Genomic DNA, 21064 nt, shown 5'->3' with positions numbered 1-21064 from the left:
TTCTTTCATATCAATCATTATTGACGTCACATTTTCCTTCGCATTAATGTATGTAATCAATATGGCACTGTCTTTAATCCACTCCAAAAGATGTGAGCAGATAAGAATCAAAGTCAAAAGTTTCTCCAAGATGTAGAAATCAATTTTACACTCCAACAGATGGCCTATTAGTCTTGTAGCATTGAACTAGACATGTGCATTTAGCTTTAGACTCAAGCACAATTTGGGTTTTGGATACAAACCTATATAAAACCCCAACACACCACCATGTTAAGGGTAATTCAATCTCCTTGACAGCCTTATGAACAATGAAGGCAAGACCCTAACATGCCATAACACAACTCCAACATCTCAATAATTTATACACAATCTCAGCTATTCAATTTCTGTGCGGATTCACAATGCTAGGTATGATAACATCATTGTTCCAACTAGTCCATAATTGATGAGGGACATGAATTATTGCAACAGTTCAGGTTATAGCTCTTTTGGGTTAAGTCCCTGGTACAATTGAATCTAAGCTATGTGCACACAGTCTTTGAATAATTGATTAAGTGGGTCAGTAAGAGAAAGTGTAGATGAGAGGCAATGTGGCACTATGGTACTCGGTTTGGACAGAAGTGGGCTACAAACCGACCGCAAACTTAGAATGAATGAAAACAGTTCAACTCAGTATTGAATGAGTGTTGCTATTCATGAGTCAACTAAGTGTTGAATCAATTTTAGAGGCCATTGCATTAAAGTCAGGTACAAAGATGATAGGAGAGAAGCACTTACTGTATCAAGGGCATTGATGGTTGTCTCATCCCTGGATGCTGCTAGGCAACCGTCGTCAGGGGAACCACCATCACACATCCCAGCGAACGCTGCCATACTCCTGGTGAAAAAAGGCAGGAAAATTGGATTTTTCTGTACATCACAATTTTCTTATGTCCATACTTTATAATCAAAAACTTTGAACAAACAGAAAACCACGACATGACTCATAATAATGTACAAACATGCAAGCATATTTTTACTGAAGTATTTCTCATTTGTATCGAAATGTGGGCAGTTTACACATTATAAGGTAAGTTTGTCTTTATTATAAATTAAATAAGGCTCTGCAGTTCTAGTGACCCAAGCAAGGTGGCTACTCTAATATATATCTCATCTAAAAAGTTCTGAAAAGCAATTACGTCCAGAGGGCTATCATTATCAATACCATGGTACACATCAATTATGTTTGTGATCCTGATATAATCTTTCCCAAAGCCCTTTGCCTCGATCAGTAAATGATATTGACATCATTTGCACAAATTTCTGCTTCCATATTCTGCTCCTGCTATAACTGTCAGTAAGTTGCTCTTCAGCCTAACTGTAGTTGACAGAAGATAAAAGGCTGAACCAGAGGTCTCACTCTGCATTGACCTGTCCCAATTGGTTAGGCCCCATGATGAAACAAACATGCTGGAGTTAAATGTACCGGCTTTTCTGCTTCATTAAACATTCATATTCAATACAGCAGCCTGTTTTCATGTCCTTAATACACTAGACAGGCCCAGAACTTTACAGTGACTCAGTAGCAGCCTATTCGATTTAACGTCTCTTTCAGACCTAACTTCCATAAAATACCAAATTATTCCCTCTAACTATATTACCTCTAACAAAAGCTCCTCCCATTAAAATCTTGACCTTTAAATAACAGGATCCATTCTTTGTCATCCACCATGTGAGGCCTTACTAAAGAAGTGCTCTAGCTGAACCTACCACATTGGCCACCATCCAAATCCACTAACACCTAACATGTATGGATAATTTCTTAAACACTCTTCCTGATAAAGTAGCCCTGCAGCCTCCATAGAGCTGGTATATTGATTTCCTAAGCTGGTAACATTTTGCAAGCTTTTAGCCAGTTCATACCCTGAGGGTTGTAAAAAAGTGTTATTTCATATATTACAAACTACCAAACATACAATGTACAAACAAACATACAAAAACAACAGAATAGCAACATCGGTTGGGCTGAAATCGCCTTTTGGAGGGGACGTAAAATGGGGGTCAGACTTTTTTGCGATACGATACTTGCCATACTTTCCACCAAAATGGAGGTCCTATGTTCCAGGAGGTAGCACCTATTTTAAAGCATGGCTAGCATGTACATGTATGTGACACTGAGTACTACATGGTGTTTGTTTGGCATCCGTCTGTCTCGGAAGACAATGGTAGGCAGACAGGGTGGGTTTAAGGCGACCCGTCTGCCTGGCCTGCACTTTTTAAGGTGAAGGAGGGGTGTGCACTTCCTTCTCCACCACCCTCTCGTCCACTGGCGCACTAAGTCCTACAGGGGCAATTGTTTGCAACGTGTAAGACGGCCCCAGCAGATGCAGGTTTGTTATTTGGAGTTTCCGTCTCCTAGGAGGACTTCCGACCAAGGATGTAAGGGGTTCCTCCTACCCCTGACTCGTGTGTCATGGCGGGTGCGTCATGCCCGAACATGCCCCTATGGCCTGTCACCACAACAAAGGCCTGTCACTGCCACTAGCCGAAGCTATGTACTCATTTACACCTGAGTTAGGTGAGGAAAGTCGTGTAAAGTGCCTTTCCCAAGGGCACAAGATCGGTGACACGGCAAGCGGATTTGAACCCGGGACCTCTCGGGCCTGAGACCAACGCGCTCCCGATCGTGCCACGCGGTCCCACCGGTACATGGTGAACAACAACAATAACCCAACAACAACCCAAAGTTTTCTTTATTTACAAACAATGTTCATTTCTTGTAAACCTAGGCAATACAGAATTACCGGTAGTGAATACTGTTGACACTTTCTTGGTCAGGTAAGCAAAGGTGACAACTGGAGAATACCACTGAAAGAGTTGTTATGACTTTCTGAACGAGTTTTAGACTTTCTGATAAGGAGTCGAAGGTCCTGACCTTGCAGCCCTGAGGTACATAAGGAGGTCACAGTCGTTGACCTTTGGGGTCCAGACCAGCTCCTCCTGAAGTTCTCGGTCATCCGGCCTGTTAGGGTTGTACTCTGGCAGCTTGGCCTGCAAATAGAGCATACGGGTCAGACTCAGAGACAAGGAAATACAGTTGTGTGAAATATATGGTGCCACAGAAAGTGTGGCACCATATATTTATTCGTTCTTGCCATGAGTATGACTGAAAAGATATACAATTAACGTGGTAACAACAAACAGGAATTATCAAGATATTGCACAACTATACTTTACCATAGGCAATTCCAGGGAAATTTCTTTGAAGTTTGAGTTTGATGTTGATTTGGAAGCAAATATTTTCAGGGCAAAACATCTAAGACATGCGGAATAAGATATAAAATTTAAACTGCTTTGGCAACATTTACAGGACAGAAGGCAGAAGTGAAAACAAAATACATTTATTTATTTATTTATTTATTGGTTGGGCTGTTCAGAACACACAGCCAGGGCTGCCCAACTAGCCTATGTCTATTACAAAGGGCTAGCCAACAAAATACATAAATGTACCCTGCATTTTAGATCATACATGCATCACAACAAATTTGCAAGTAAATTTTCCATGCCCATCCATGCAGGCAACATGTCCAGCCACTTTCAGGAGGCTGCTGCTACATTTAAATGCAGTTGAGACATGCAGGAAGGCTCGAAATACTTTTTTCTGCATACCTGCACTGGTGCAGGTAACATTGAAAATTACCTGCACCAGACATGTTTTACCTAGTAGACACCACTCTGAGTTTAGGAAGTATACGGTTCATACTAAAATTGTTTAGGAACCACTGCTTGTGTACTTTATATATAGGTGGTAAAAGTCAATGCAGCTAATAACAATCCCTATACATCTAAATCAAAGGAATTTTATGTATAAAACCCAGTACATGGACCAGTGCAGGTTAAGTGCAGGTAGACACAAAAAATACCTGCACAGCTCCAATTTTATCTGTAATTATCTGCATATGCAGGTGGTATTTTGAGCCCTGTACAGGAAGGAAACAAACAGGCCAACAACCATCACAGCAAATTAAAGTTTGGACGTGCCTGCCCGTTTGGCCATTGGCACTCACAGCCTTCCTGAGTACAGTACCACTGCACAGGACAGGAAATATGTCATACAACTTGGTCATCTGCCAAGCGTCACTCCACATTTCTGAACAAATGCTGGTGTTTAAACAACAGAATCCATCGGAAAGAGCTTGAGCCCCCATGTCAGCTTCATCAGTTCACGCTTGACAATAAGCTAAACATTTGGAAAATCCAACCTGGGATCATGTAACGGGGCCGGATTATTATTAAACCCTTTTCCTTTTAGAAAAGGGATGAAATGAAACTGGGTTCAACTAACATGGCAGGTTGCCAAACCAACAAACTACAGTATCTATCTACATCCCTGAAACAACCATAGCTAGTAATTTCATTATCCGATTGAAAAATAATGCCACAGTCATGCTGAGATTTTCATCAATGACTGCCATCCACAATTAAAATGTAAATGTTTTCCAATATCCATTATGGGGAACAGCAACAATTTACATAATACACCGTATGATACATTTGTATAAATGCACATACCTTTGAGTTATGTGCGTCAAAAGCACCTCTTAATTTGTGAGTGTGCTGTAATTAGTTACACAGTTCCAAGCTATTAATCTGTCAAAACAACACAATATGTATACAAAACGTTACTTGAATATCATACACATGCAGAGTGAGAGATATGGGTATGTTTAAATGTTAGTCTTTTTACATGATATCAGATTGATCAATGATGTAAATGTACAATTGGATTTATGCATTTTACAAATAATATTGCTGACTTAATTTGGTAATCAAAACACAAAACATGACTGATGGCAGGGGACCATGTCTGCAACATAAACCACCAGATCAACATGCCACCTGGGAGGAACTGCATCCCTCTAGCCAATGAGCCATCCAAAAAACACCCCCTACTCATGGCCTCTTGCTGACAGAATCCCTCAACATGTCATCATCAAATAAACATAGCCATTTCATCAAATACATCTGAATCAGCACTGCCAATCTGGGGCTATTTGTCTCTAGCTGCCCCACACCCATCAGCTGCCAGCCCTAAGCCCTATTGGATTGTAGACACAGCACTCAAACAGTTAGACAGGTCAAATTCATTTCATTGTCGGAGAGGGGACATTGGCAAGTTCCATTCCGACCGGGTATAAAGTGGATCCGAGGCAATTTGCCAGGCCTGGAAATAGCTAACCCCGAGATGGCAAATATGCTGTCAGCTTAGTGGTCCTTGGTGCATTTGCAGCGTAGGATGTGAACAACATGACGAGAAGGTGCAATCAATTTACCGTGTACCTCTGAGAGCGTCACAACAATACCAACTGTCTGATTACATCCATACCAGAATACCTCAGGGTATTTCAAAACTCTCCTTTATAGCTTATTACAAAACTACAGCATCTCTTGTTTTGTGGCTTGACTAGAATAGGGGACTTTATACAACTTTGCTAACTAGCTTCCAAGTCCCTTAATATTCATAGGTACACATGTTTCCCTCATAAATCCTGACCCAGACAGAGGCAAAGGCACAGAATTTCCTACAGAATAACTATTAGGATGACCTGAGTCGACATTGTGTGACTGGAGTTTCAGGTTTGCTGCCCCATGACCAGGTCACAAACGACAAACCGTCTGCAGCTGTGAAACCATTAACCAATGACAAAGAACTAGCAACCATGACTGACATGCCAGCCAGCCAGCTGCTCGGCTGCGCTAGCCTGCGTGATTCGATTCCACACCCTCCTAAAATGATCCCATTAGAACATATTCATCACCCAGGGAGGTTATAAAGAAAGTTGCGTACCATTCTGAGCACTCCTGCGACAATGCAAGAAGAAAGTGTTCCTCTGTTGTCCTACCGGCTTCCCCAACAAAAGGTGGTATGCTCAAATGGCGGCCATCTTGAAAGCGGACTGCCAACCTTTGACCTATGGTGTGTGTTCATGACTAATTTGCCTATCAGCAGCCCGCTGCCCTTTTGTGGTCACAAGTGACCCTTCAGCACACAAATTACACTGATCAGCCTGCCAGAGAGCCCTTTAATTGGGTCATGCCCCAGCTCCAGAAGGAGAAAATTGCACATTTTCACACCAGCACTTTCTCTTAAAACTCTTTTATCTCCCTGAGTACCACATACATATTGGGATGTATTTGTGAAAGACATCATAAAAAGCGACTTGTGCATGCAGGGAGGACATAGCAGGATACAGGAGGGTAGTTGAAAAGGAGGGTGGTGGCTTTTGGCATGATGCCCATCACTAGTGCTGATTGACAGATCCACTCCTGGGTCATTGGTTTTTCTGGGTCAGTGCACTTGGCAGAAGGGGTGGGCAGGGTGCTGGCAAAGGGCAGGGGAGTTTTGTGGTGAACTGGAGGGTGATGCAGACAGCTGCTGGGGGTTCAAGGTGGAGTTCAAGGAGACAACAGGAGAGGAGTTCCCAGAAACATAGACTGACATGTCTGGGAAGATACCATCTGTGCTCTACAAGTACAAAGAACTTACCCTTGGGAAGACTGGTAGAAGGACAAGATAACTTTTCTATTTGCAGTATCTACATGTACTGTTTGTTTTCCTTCTATGTCATATTTGTTGTGCCAATTTTGGCAACTAAAACATCAGTAGTAACAAAATGTATTTCAAGTGAAGCACTTTGTACTGTTATCATCAACCAGCTTTTTAGGGATTTGTTACTTTGAAATATTCTGTTAAATACCTGGACTGGTGAATTTGTAATGTAAACATGCTTGCACACATGACATTTGCTGCTGAGACTACACCTTACAAGAAAGGTTTTAAAAATATTTTGTTTCCTATTCAATTTCACACAAATATTAAGAATGCTATTAAGATGCATACATGCATTTCAAAACTAGAATCTGTGTTTTGTTTTTATGCTCTTTTTTTTCAGGTTGCCAGAGAAGAAAAGATTTTTTAAATCCTTAAGGTGGTTATGCCTATATCATCCCTTTATTCCATCCCTTCAAAGAATTTGCTGACCATAAAAATCTAAAGACTGTGCAGTGTCTAAGGTTCTTCAAGTAAAATGTGGCCACAAAACCAGCTAAAAATGGGCCTGATATGAATCTATGCCGTACCTGGTGACTGGGGCCTACTCGGATCTCCCCTTGTGTGCCGTTTAACCTCCTCGTCTCTGGGTTGTAGCCCAGGATGTAAAAGAAGGTGTTAGGGTTGGGTTCAAAGGCTTTGGCAGCGATGATGTCAGGATAGTGATGCACACAACACCTTCCCCTGAAAATAAAAACATGATGACTTATTATGATATTGCTTTATTTACAAAATCGTGGCAAAAGACATGTATAATTTCAAAGACTAAAAGTAACAAATAGTGTGATACATAACACTAGGGTCTAGTCAAATAAGTCATACAATGTATACTAAAGTCGCGTTTGACTTCTTTGAAGGCAGTGGTTAATGAACTGTCCCACGTTTTGAATAATGACTGGATTTTTTTATTTCAGTGATTTATTAAGTACTTCATAACAGCAGTGATCATAGGGTAGTTAAGTTTGTTAAAAGTATAGAAATGTTCCAATTTAGTTAGTTTTTTCTGAAGCATAGCTGAACTACCATTACACGATTTAACTTATAACACTTATAAAAACAATCATTTATATCATGTTTTCATATGCTAAGCCCTGTGGTATTAATTTCATGTCATGCTAGGATGCCATATCAACTTGAAGCTATCTGATTTCCTTGAAGCAGTTTTGATGGTTTGGCTGAAGAATGAATAAAACATGAAGTAATGTTGGTGTTACAGAAGAATGACAAATGAACTTGGGCTGTCTCCAGGACCTGTCCCTCTCCCCTGGGATGGAAATTTGCTTGTTGGGACAAGGAAACTTTTACTTCATTGTTCCAAATCGTGTGAACTTTGTGACATGAAACTGATGAAAATGTATGTTTGTTAGCTCACTAAGGGCGACTCAAAATCAAAAAAATTTAAAACAGACTCCAAAATAATGAATGGGACAGAATAGAATTTAAAGGTGGAGGCACTGCCCTGTAGGTGCAACTGTCTAGCCTTAGTATTATATCTATTTACCTGAGAGCAGATACAGGATAACTGTCTGTGGCATCGGAGATGAAGAGTTCCCTGGACTTCATAAGGGATTCCTTAATCACGGAATCTTCACCTGAACCTGGCAAATTTGAGAGGGAATTAGCAGCAATTAACAAATTAACATAACAAAATTATGCACGCTAAACAAAAGTACGATCTGTGCAGTGTTGCAGCAATTCTTTCCACAGACACAAATGTCACTTATTCAGCATGCATACCTATGCTTTGATATTCAAAGAATGTCTACTGATATATATAGATGGTATAGATTTTGACTTAGGCAAAAGTGGCTAAGAAGCATAGTCAAGGTCGACACTTAACATTTCGTAGACATGAGCTATAATACTTACTGTTCTCTGAGTTCCTATCCTGTACCAAGAGATGGTAGACTGAGTCAGGAACCTCTGACGTTCTGTAAAACCACTTCACTTCCAGATAAACTGTCTCTTTCTTTGTCTGAAAATAAGAAAAAAAGTTTGATAATTGATAAGAAACGTACATTATAGATATACAAAATTTCTTTCAGTTCTTTAGAGTGTCAGTTATTCATTTATTCTCCACTCAGTTCAGTTCATCCTCTCCACTAAACATTACATACTCACAAGTAGAGGTCACTAATGTGCTGAGTTTGCAATATTTCAGCTCACATTGACCCCAGGGTCAATTCAAAATATGAGTATTGAAGATTTTGTTACAGACGCAATGAAGGAAAATGGCTTGTAGAGAAATTCAATATAATCCATAATGTAAAAGCAAAGTACAACAGACATGTGTCCAGTTCTTTGCAGATGACTTATTATACCTTCACTTCTTATTACTGTTGAACAATCTTGTTTTATGCATGCACAAAAGCATTCACAGAGCAAGTAGCAAAGTGTCCACACAACTTACATCAACCTTACTGATGGAAGTGCTTATCTGAAATGCACACTTTTGACTTGTGCTATAACCAATACAAGATTGGTACAAGGTTTCATAAAAGGGAATGCCATGTACTTAGAAATCCAACATTCGTTGTTTTTTGGCAATCAATGCAAAAGTGATGTTGGCTTCCTCAACAATTTTCATTCAAACCACTTCATGAATGAAGCATCTTGAGGTAAAGTAAAATTTACAATGATCCAAAATTGCCTTGTGTGTCATATTTCATAAGTTACGATGATTAGTTAGATATTGAAAAGCTCCATTTGCATAGGTTAAAGGCTATCTGCCAAAAGGATACAAACTTTGATAACAATCTTGGTGTACAGTTAGTTAGTAATTAGTTTATCACCTAGGTAAGCTACCATTAGCTATCAACACACACTCTCAATCTAAATCTCTTTACTGTAACTGCCACTCCCTAAACAAACATTACTAGATCTCCATCCTGACAATACTATAGCTTGCAATTACATGGGCTGCATTGTGTTTTGTTTGTTAACAAACACACTATAGCCATAAGTGCAACGATGAGCAATACCAAGAAGTTTGAGTATCTAAAAATTTGCATATCAAGATACATGTATGTGATCTTGGCTGCCTGTACTGTCAGGCAAATGAATATAAACATACTTTGTGAGATAACAGCAAAATGTTTGTTTTGATATAACATAATGCACTACTATCTTTTGAATAGTCAAAAGTAATGTGTATGCTCAAAATGAGGTTATTACCCCACCTTTTCAAAAACTACATGTAGATGTATGTCTCATAAAAAGAAAACTATTTTATATATATATAATAATGATATTCTTGGTTCGATGCTTTTTGTGTCTCACTTTCTTCCTCTCTCCCTCTATCTCCCTTCTCCTAGGAACATGAAGTAATGTTGTCTTAGCTCTTAACACATGTTCCATACTGTATTATTCCATTTCATTCCACTCCATTCAAGTCATGAATACGTTATTCATCCTATGTATATATTAGGTATGTAACAGGAGGTTGTGTTGATCCATCGGGAGTGAAGTGGCCAGTGTTTTGTCAGGCTCTATATTTGCCTTGTCTCCACATGTTTGTTCAACAAACACTTGTAAGGGAGCGTGCAGTGAAAGGTACATGTAATGTATCCTGTTTAAGCTGGTCTGGGACCCACACTGCAATGTTGGAGAATTAGGTGACTCAACTCTCATAATTCCACCAGGTGCCATAATTCAGTCACATCAAAAATACATTACCACAGTGGTTTTCTAAAGATTGTCTTGAACACCTAAATATCTGAAGTAGATAGACCTTAGGATTACTGATACTGCATTGGCAAATAACTTTGAAATTGAATTCATGTATTTTTTTCTCATGCGCGGAATAGTGGCACCTTGTGGAATTATGAGTATTCATGTTAGACTGAAAAACACATATTGAGTATTTAAAAAAGTATGTCAAAAGAATGCTATAAACTCTTATACCGAACAATTTTAAATTAACCATATAAAGTGCCATGGTCATCTGTGCCATGTATATCCCATATTTTGCATCATGTTTGAATATCTTTATTCAACTTGCAGAGTATGTGAGGACAGCAACTGTGGAATATATATCCGAAATGATTCGGAACATTGGAAAATAAGCACAACAAATTTACCTCCCGGCACTAAAGGTAAATCAGGACCTTTACTTTGGTCCGCATCCGATAAAAGCTGCATTGATTCCTGCCCCTGAAAAATGCAGGCTCCTCCCGGGCAGATTGCGAACCATGTCCCTTTGTCAGTACATCCAATTCCCAGTCTGATCTCATTCATTTCCTACCCAAGTCATAAGGAAAGGTCAGCAGGCAAATCCCGCCAAGCTCAGACCCTCCACCCTTTACCAACATGATGGATTCTAGGCAGTAAAACTTACCAATAAACGGCAGTGCGCGGATTTACCCAATATTGAACTACAATCCGCCTGTATTTTACGTCGTCTCTTGTAACCTTCTCGCCATAAGGGCAGCTTTAGGACCAGGATTTACAGCGCTGACGAAACTAAACTTTACTGGCAACACTTAAAGTTATTGAACAACGGTGAATAAAAGTTTGAATCATTACAGTTTATATGTACGTTGTTTATTAAAGAGAAGACTTCACAGTTGGTCAGCATTATCTTTTATTGTTTCTCCACATAAAGTATGTACATCATGAATATCAGCCCCTATATTATGGTAGCCATATATAAAACAAGAAAAGACTGCCGTAAACGGCTTGGTACTGAAAATTACGGGTTATGTTAAACTGCTTATTGGCTGACTTGCTTCAAGTTATATACAAGATCAATTACCAATTTTGTATTTCCAAATGTACTTGTATTGAATTGAACTGGTTGCTTAGTGTAAAACTTGATTCATTTAGCATACTGTTATTAAGTTTTCATAAGTAACAGTACATTGTGTCAGTTTAATGCTTTTCGATATATAGTTCCAGTATTTAGACAATGTACACATGTACGTTGTCATTTAGTGAATTTCTCACATATTAGACTAATTCTGCAGACTAAAAAATATCGTTTAAATTATTTCTTCTGTTTAAAAGAAGTATATTTCTTTTGACATAAACACGTTTTTGTTTTGTTGTTATTACTTCTATCTAAGTTGAGAAGGAAATATAGATTTACAGATATACGAATTGCACCTAACGAACTACTGTTTACAGTGAAAGTTAAATTTTCTACATTCATATATCAATATCAATACATGCATATATACTTAAATATGCAGCCCTCCTCTCACTTTCAAAAGCCTGACTAGTATGCAAATAAAGCCATCTGCAATATCATAACCCAACTGCACAGAAGGACATTACCAATGTGCAGTAAAACAAATTACATGACCCCAATAATGACTCCAAGGGCAATGGCTATTGACCCCACTGATATGGAGGTTCCTCCGATAGCATTATGATTGACATTTCATACCTACACAAACGCTGTGTAGCTCTCTGAGGCATGCATATTTTCCGGGAGAGGTCAAAATATACAATTGTCATCTTTCTGGAGTCCATTACTTGTTTTTTTTTTGCTGTATACTTATCACATTACCATGAAGTTACCGTAGATTCTTACTATTGAACCACCATACTAGAACTTCAACAACACAGTTAATACTAACATGGTACAGTATGTCCTGTATGCTTAGATTTGATGAATGGACTATGTTTGGCAACAAAGAATCTAGAGTAATATTTCACAGCATTGTGTAAAAATGAGCAAATCACATATATCGACATCAATGCTTCTATCTAATTGGTTTTGTCCCATATCTGACCACGGCTAAGCTTCTACGTTCATCTGTACACCAGGCACTTGGCCCCCTCATGCATTATTCCTCCCCACTCAGGCCTAAAGGAATTATAGACTTTATCCCAGTGATTCCCCATAAAATCTGACCTTGCCCCTCCATTAAGTAGCTTTGTAATCTCTACAAGCAGTCACGTAGATGACTTTCACAGATATCGGATACAAAGGCACTCACTAAACCTACTGTTTGCCAGTTTCTAATCAAAACTGAGCAGAGGCCTGAGAGATATATTGTTGCCTTATACTACAGCATAGTTCAATTAGACACCATAATGAAAGGTTGAACGTCAGAAGCAAATCTCTTATCACATAACCTGTGTTATATCATTGTTATGGGTAATTTGTATGCATAAGAGATGACATTAGTACTTTGGTTGAATGCCAATGAGAGAGATGCCCCACATTGCATGTGAGGTAGCTTCTCTTGACTAACTTTACACCATATTACAGAGTTAGGCAAGCATGATATGACCTCAGTCTAATAACAGACAGTATCAGACCAGTCATGGATATGCCTACTATACATTTTAATATAGAACATAATACAGCCTTCGTAAAGTCCTCGATAGGATAGCATACTTTTAGGTGTGAGAGAAAAAATTCTTGTTCTAAGCGAACAGAAATTATTGTGATGGACATTATTAAACGATTGGTGATTTGATTATATGGATGACATTTGCATCCATCAATTTTCAGCTGACACATTGTAAATGTAAAATGAGCAAATATATACCATAGATTGCAAAAAAAATACCATTAAGTATGCTTTACATGTTTTGTGGTTTGTTCAATCTTTATGGCCACTTACATATCATCATGACCACAACTTTTCCCCCAAACTTTTTTTGCTATTCCTTCACTCCCATCAGTTTGGGGGTTCCCAGAGGATGTCATCCATATAATAATGAAAGTTTATTTGCAAGTTCGTGCCCGAGGGCTAATTGCAAGTACATGTACATGGTATACACATAGTGACAATGGACAGTCATAAATAATATTCTAATCTAATACTAGTGTTGGCTATTTCTAAACAGGTTGGGTTTGACTTCTTTTTTGGAAGCAGAGGGAGACGAAAAGCCCCACATTTTCTAGAATTTGTGATAAAATAAAATCAATATGGCCTAAATAATGAACAGCTCTGTTAGGTACATACAAACTATTCAAACTCTTCAGGTTGTTCAATTCAATCAATCTCTTCTGATTTTTAGAGATCCCAAAGTGAGTCAGCGTGAGGCCGAAAACAATATTTTTAGTGGTTTGACTATCGGAAATCATCTTTCCCACATCAAAAACAGTGACAACCTGTCAAATTTACCAAACAGATGAGCCCTACCAAACCACCTTTTTCTGCAGGGTAAGAAGAAATGCTACCCAGGCCAGGTCAGGAGCTGGCTTTCCTCCAGCGGCCCTGGGCAGAAATGAAGGTCGAGGTGTGACATTCAGTCATTAGTAGGTCACCCAAGGTCAGCCAGGGTAGACCGCCCTGATGTTAAATATCCAAACTGGCTTCAGGGCAAGATGGCAATCTTTTAAGTCAACATAGCATCAGGGAAGATTATGTGAAGGATCATCCTATAAATGGAAGATTAAGTGCGGAAAGTAATGGACTTTGTATTAAGGTTGGAACCAGGTGAGGACAGATGGATAGCAGGAAAGGTCACTGACTTCCTCTGGGGGATTGTGAATCATCAAAACAGACAGGTCATGTATTTACATAACAATGCCGAGTGGCTTGACATGAAGTAGTGCATGTAATGGTACCTGCTCAGGTGGAAATGATGAAGCAATGAAGTGGAAGAAAGGCATGATTGTTCTTCACCATTCATGTTGAATTCTGACATTTCATTGACAATTGTGGGATGTCTAACTAGTATGCAGGCAACATGGAAGCCACAGTTTTCAACTCCTCTAAAAAAGGAATACTATAAATTCACATTTAAAGATATAAATTCACTGTTTTTTGTTTTGTTTTGTTTTTAAATTTTGAAAAGAAATAATATCCAGGGTGGTTTTAAGCTTTGATAGCACTGTAGTCGACAGTAGCTTTTAAGTACATAGCGGCCGGTCCGAAATCGTCTAGCCAGGTGACCGATATAGACCATTTCTTAATGCTTAGGTTAATGGGAAAAATTCTAGGGACCAACGAAAACTAACCGCAATGGCCAGGTGGCCCCTATACTCAGGTGACCCCTAAGGCAGGTTTCACTGTACACAGCAAAGGGTCACTATGAAAACCGCATACATAAAACCATCCCAAAACTTGGAATTACAGTAATTTGTTTGGCTTCTAGCTCACTTTTTGTACATCAATACCACAAAAAATAGATTCCTTATAGCACTATTTACAGATGGTTTGAAATACACAGGACTTGAAAAAATATCCAACTGTTTCAAAGCAGTTTTCATTTTTTAGTTGCTACTTTTCACTTGTGAACATAGCCAGGCAACATATATATTTCCAGATGGCAAAGACACTTGGAGTCTTCAAATGAACACCAAACACAGTGGTTAGTATTTCCCCAGCCATGTAATTCAAGCCTACTCTAGTTACATGTAACTTCATCCATGTCACATACATGTAGCAGTAAAGACAGAGACTTGAACTTGTCCATTATCTAATCTGGAACACTTCCCGCCAACACTACAGTATCATTAGGAAAGCTGGAAACAGAGGACATCATTAAGTACTTTTAAATTAGTCCCGCTGCACATAAAGGCCAGCCTGCAAGACTAAAAATAAACAGTTCATGTAGGATGTCTTCAACAAGAATTTTAAATGTAAAACTTACGTGAAAGCTCACTATCTCTCCTTAATATAAATGCTGATGTCAGCTATCTTGATATTCATCATTTTAGTCCAGGACCTTCTCTTTCATCTTTCTCACTTGGTTTTTATTCATGCTCGTGTAAGCTTAACCTTGAGTGGTTTTATGTCAACTTGTTTGACAAAAAATAAATATAGCAAGATTCTTTGACTGAAATTCATGAATTAGGCTAGCGTAATGATTGATTCGAGGATTTACTGCACAAAAGGATACTCCAAATTACTAGCTAAGGGACTGAGGGGCAATGGCTGTCGATAAAAAAGCAGAAAAGAACTGATTTGGGCAAGCAACAAACCTTATCAAGGATGCCTGCTCCTAGTTTATCTACATCTTGTGCGCAAGTCAAGTCTGCTGAGATTTGGATCTCTGGTATGTACACAAAGTTTAATGTAGGATGGTGGCTCTAAACAGGTCCGTTTGACTCTTACAGATATATCAGCTTCAGGAGTACCCAACGACCTTATCAACAGGAGATAGAACATCTGATACAGAAGACTCCGCCAAGGGCAACATTTCACCTTGAAAAGACCTTGAAGATAAGCAGGAAAGACAGCTAACCTTTAAACCTCTACTTCCTGGTGATCCCTGGAATATGCCTGGCAGACCAGGCAGGTATTCAGGAAGATCCAGATTACTATGGGATAGAATCTCTGAGTCGGAGTCTTACAGTCATCGACATTGAGCATCATGCACTGCTATCTCCAGCTAATTTTTCCCATCCCACTTATTGTTTGGGATGGCATGTTATTGGATTATGTTGTTATCTTCACCAGGAAGGTTTTCAGTGGAGTTTATATATGCATGTGTGTGTGTGTGCATGTGTGAGTGTGTTCGGTGTATGTGCGTGTGTTTGTTTGTTTGTGTTTGTGTGTGTGTGTATGTGTGTGTGTGTGTGTGTGTGTGTGTGTGTGTGTGCGTGTTTATGTTTGTGGATGGACAGCTTAACTCTAGAGGTCCTAATTAAATTAGCATGCATCAACTTTGTCTAGACGTTGTCTTATTTTACTTTCATATTGAACTATCTAAATCGCAATAACTTCTGTGAAGCATATCAGTTACACTACATATGCATTAAAAATTATCCAACCTCTTTTTCTAACTCATTGAAACATAGTTTAGAAAGCACACCTCAGCAAGAATGATTAAACAGATTTACACAGTTGTAATCCAATATATTCTACACACACACACACAATAAAGGAACACAAGTCACTTATTGAATTTGACAACATAAAGATTGTACACAATATGCATCATACTCAAATTGATTACAATGTTTCCATTTCCACAGAGATTTTCTACCCTCTTACCTCATACATAATTCCATTCAATTCTCTTTATTCAAATCATGTAGAGATCCCCTTAATCTGCAATATATTACCCAGACACTCCTGTTCCCATCTGTTTATCTCGCTAATGCTCTTTACCCTCCCCTGCAGCCAAACAAGATAACATCCTCCTTTACTTCAGCTTCATCGCAGGCATAAATCGCTGAAAAATATACTCCAAGATTTCATGGCTCCATTGCAGGTACTCAATTTCCACTGCTACAGCTCTCTATAATATAAAGGCAGCATTGGTTGGTGATAGCACCCTGCTGCAACCATTCCACTCAATCAAACCTCGCAATACAACACGGCCTGCCAGTCCATATATATCACTTTGTGCAGATCTCTCTAAATGAGATATCTCCTTTGAATTTGTTTTCTGCAGTGTTAACCTCCGAGAGGTGATGTTTTTGATGCTCACCAGCGGTAAAATGCACCACTGAGAGCATTATAGTAATCAGCAAGCCCTGCTGTCAACTAAACCGTCTTTTGTTGCCCCCCTGCCCGCAAGCTATACCTGATTATGTGCTCACTCACTCCAAATTACATATCCTTGCTGTTTGATTAATTCTTGCCTCCTGGCAATTGCTCCCATTAGGAGCGGTGGGACGCATAGCAGAGTGGAGTCCTGTGCTTTTATAAATCACTCTAGCCGTTTCACAGCACATTGTAGCATACTATAACCCTTTTAAGTATATTCCTGCACATTCATTGAAAGGGTAAGGGTAGCCATGCTGCGCTGCATCCAAATCATGCCAAAAGAAAACCACTTGTGTGTGGGACAATTGCTAATTACCCTAATGACAGGTTGTCACCTTTGCATCTGCCTCAGGAGATCACCACAAAGTATTTTTCGCTCTCTCGCCCACATGAGTAATACATACATGTAGGCAGTTCAAAACTTCCCCAGTAAATAAAGGCCTGGTAATCCCCCAATGACATGGAGAGACAATTTACTGGCAAACTTGAAGTGAGAGCAGATGACTTCCTGGGTTGATGCATGGGGGAGAAAATTGGTAGTGACACAGTGATCTGAGCCAGACAATCAGGGCACAAGAGGGATGACCCAGGTCACGACCTCTCGTGACCTGTACCTTGACAGCCAATCAACCAGCATGGGTTTAATGGGTATGTGTAACATACCCTGATAAAATATGTCACAAATTTTGGGCTTTTACAAATATCAAGTGTTGCTGACCACTTAATGCTGTAGGATTGACGATGAAAAGTTTGTTGACAGTTTCTGATAAGTTTTCCAAATTCATTTCCTATTTGAAACATGCATAAAAACAAGTATATCTTTTGTGCTTGACATTTCTCGTTTGTGAAATATACTCAGTAGACTAATGTAGAAAAACACTTGGCACTGTTATTGAAGTGGCAGGGAATACCATAAATATGAATATTGTGACATACTTGGTAAAGGAATGCCTCATCGACTATAAAAAATTATGTGCATTTAACATTTAATATAAAACCTTTACAATACAAAGAAAACAACAAAACTGTATCTTAAACATTTTGTTGAATCTCCTCCTTGGGTGTTACATTGACAAATGCATTATAGGCCATTAAGAAAAACACTTAGTTCCTTGCCCTGCAGTAGATCTTTAAGAATCAATAGATTAGATCTCTGATCCATGTATAATCGCCAAGTACTTCCATTATCTTCAACCTTTCCCTTTGCAGGTGAAAAATCAATTACATATTCTCCCTGCTCTCTGTTTTGTCAATGAGCCTTGCAGTCACCACTAGGTTAATGTCCAGAATAATCCAAAAGCACCCTTGTCACTAAAGAGCTGGATGAACATTCGGGACACAAAGGTTGTATTTCACATTACAATCCACCTTTTCAAACAGAGTGGACGATTTGAAGAACATGTAAAGAATTGTTGATTAGAGCAGCTTTCAAGTATTGTTAAAGCCAATGCCTAGAGTAGTAATGGTAAGAGGGACAGTACACTAATTCAGTACTTTGGATGGAATACTAGTAGCTTTGAGTCTGACCAAAACAAAGCTTGCAAGCCTATGTATAAAGCAAACAGAGGCAATGTGATATTACCATTCTTTCAGAAGTGTAAGAAATGTTGTTATCAGTGCCATGAACATTTCAAATATTCCATGGAAACGGCAAAACATTTATAAAGTGTAAACAAAAGTATTTGGAAACCATGAAATGTGTATTACAATTAGTTATAACGATTTGAAATCAATTTTTAAGAATGGCACCAAACACCAGTACAGTGATTTGAATTGTAATTTTTCAAAGCAAAGCTTTCCTATTTGTTATACAGTAGTGCACTTAAGACCAGAAAGTCATACATGCTGGCGAAATGGCGATTGTACACACGTACCTGAAATGTTCATATGGCTCTATAATGGCAGGATACTATGTCGTAACTTACGGCTGCCTTCATTTCACAGAAAACGAAATGGCTTTCAAAAGGTCACTTTACTCAACCATGATGGCCAAATACCTGGCAGGATTACTGCTGGTCACAGGTCACTGTACGTGTTAGGACTTCCACCCACCAGGAAGTGCTCAAAACCAGAAGAAATGTCTAAAGTGATACTGTATCCCTCTACAACCCATCTGGTATAGTACTACTGTTCAGCTTCATTGGTGATGAAAGATCCATGAGGATCTATGAACCTTTGTTTTAAAACATATGATAGAGTAATGTACATACAGGAAGTGCTCAAAACCAGAAGAAATGTACACCCAAAGGATGGGTATGTCTTCAGTGATACTGTATCCCCCTACAACCCATCTGGTATAGTACTACTATTCAGATTGGTGATGAAAGATCTATGAGGACCTATGAACCTGCGCTTCAAAACAAAGAGTAACATTCACAGCCCTTCAAATACAGTCACACTGGAAAATGTGCACAACTACATTTTGTATAAGCTATGTTCTTACCAGAAATCCATCCAAACTTACTACGTCTCATTTGTAAGAGAGCAGATGTACAGATTTAGGGATCTTAAGATGCAGGGATTGCTTAGAGCTATTCTTGGCCTGAGGGTCGCCCTTTTTCGCCAGTAACTATGGTGATAAGACATGATTTATGGGATGTTATTTCAGCTCCTGTAAAGGCATGTGGCACGCTTTGCACTGCTTTAGTTACATAAAAGGCAATCTGAGTCAATTTTTCACTTCCAAATTTAAATGCAAGAGATAATAACATGGATCACTTGACACTGTTGTTACTTGTAAGTTGTACAGAAAACCTGCACAAAATTATCTAGTGGTTCTGTTCAGATGATGATACAAATCACCTGTATTTGCTGATTAACAGGTGTTCAGGTGACACTTTGACACCTGTATTTTGCACCTCACAGAAAGTAAAAGGGAGTGTCAGAGCAAAGCTCTCTGGAACAGGGTGATTCAAATTGTTGACAGGCAGATCAAAGCATGATTCCTAGCCAAGAGGTTTGACCTTGGGACTTCTGAAGGGCATTTATCTGCAATCTCAGCAACCAATAACTCCTGCAATGATATTCTACTCAAGTTACATTTTCACTTCCCAAATTGGACTCAAATTCCTTACTCCCTGACAGTTTATATGCCAGGTCCTATCATCAAGATAATCACTAATCTATCAAAATGGTCTGTACACTCCAGCTTAGACTGTAATGTCATGAGAATTATTGTACCTTGTACACTAGACATTTATGTGGTAAGATGACTAATATCAGGTATATAACTTTTTCACTACAGACTCATATATTGTACACATGGAGGAGCATGTGTATCTGCATCTAAATTAGTCTGCAATAATTGCCTCTAGCAAAAGACGTACCCTTCCAGCTTTGAAGATCTATAGTGGTTGGCTATACACTAGCCTGATTAAATCATGCTTTAATATAGCAGCCCGCACAACATCCACCGACCTCCAAAGTTACAGCCCTGGACAGAGTTTGTGTCAATAGACAAGCTACAATGTATACACACACACTGAAACAATACCTCCATTTTCACAGAGGTAACAACTTGTGAAACCTATGCTCTGCATATCTACATTTTTTTTTGTATCTTGTGTTTTGTATAAGTGTTGTCAACTGTACCTATTATAGGGGTCCAAATTGTTTTTGATTATGTACAAGAAGGTTAATCAAGGGATGGTCAAGTCAGAGATTTTGTTACTCCCTGCTTAAATGGATGTTGTTAAATTCCAGAGGTGCCAACTTTGCCAGAGCAAGAGAAGAAACAGCTGGACTCACCATGCGAAACTCCTGGATAGAGCAGATGTAGTAAGGGTTGTCTGCACGCTGGCTATCGATGTACACACAATCTGGAAAACAGCAACAAAACTTTTATAAACTGACAAAAATTGTTAACATCACATTTTCCAATACACCTACACATGTATTGCCGCATTGATTTTTATTAGCAGTGCCAAGCAAGTGACCTGTGAGATCTCAATTGACGTAACGCTGTAAGTTTACTCCTTGCGTCCTTGGTGGTCAACCTACATTGTATTTGTGCATGACAGACCGACGTGGCTCAAGATTTGGTTCTTACAAACATACAAATTCAAAAACCAATGAA

At 39.0% G+C, this 21064-nt stretch overlaps 1 protein-coding gene across 8 annotated transcripts in view; it reads right to left on the bottom strand.

The window, feature by feature from the left end:
- Positions 1-21064, bottom strand: part of LOC118429838 (arginine-glutamic acid dipeptide repeats protein-like) — a 95542-nt gene that overhangs the window by 34081 nt on the left and 40397 nt on the right. For 7 of the 8 annotated variants that reach the window (XM_035840444.1, XM_035840440.1, XM_035840439.1 and 4 more), the window contains exons 3-8: positions 20737-20807; positions 8459-8564; positions 8091-8187; positions 7120-7273; positions 2915-3030; positions 778-877 (exon numbers count right to left, since the gene is read on the bottom strand). In XM_035840444.1, coding sequence (XP_035696337.1) covers positions 778-877; positions 2915-3030; positions 7120-7273; positions 8091-8187; positions 8459-8564; positions 20737-20807 — 644 coding nt within the window. Of the gene's footprint in view, positions 1-777; positions 878-2914; positions 3031-5827; positions 5960-7119; positions 7274-8090; positions 8188-8458; positions 8565-20736; positions 20808-21064 lie in introns of those variants that run through there. The other variant, XM_035840446.1, reaches the window with a different exon arrangement.

This window comes from Branchiostoma floridae, chromosome 14, assembly GCF_000003815.2.
Source record: "Branchiostoma floridae strain S238N-H82 chromosome 14, Bfl_VNyyK, whole genome shotgun sequence".
NCBI lineage: Eukaryota > Metazoa > Chordata > Leptocardii > Amphioxiformes > Branchiostomatidae > Branchiostoma > Branchiostoma floridae.
The sequence above is the reverse complement of the archived record's forward strand: the minus strand, read 5'-3'. Positions and strand labels throughout refer to the sequence as shown.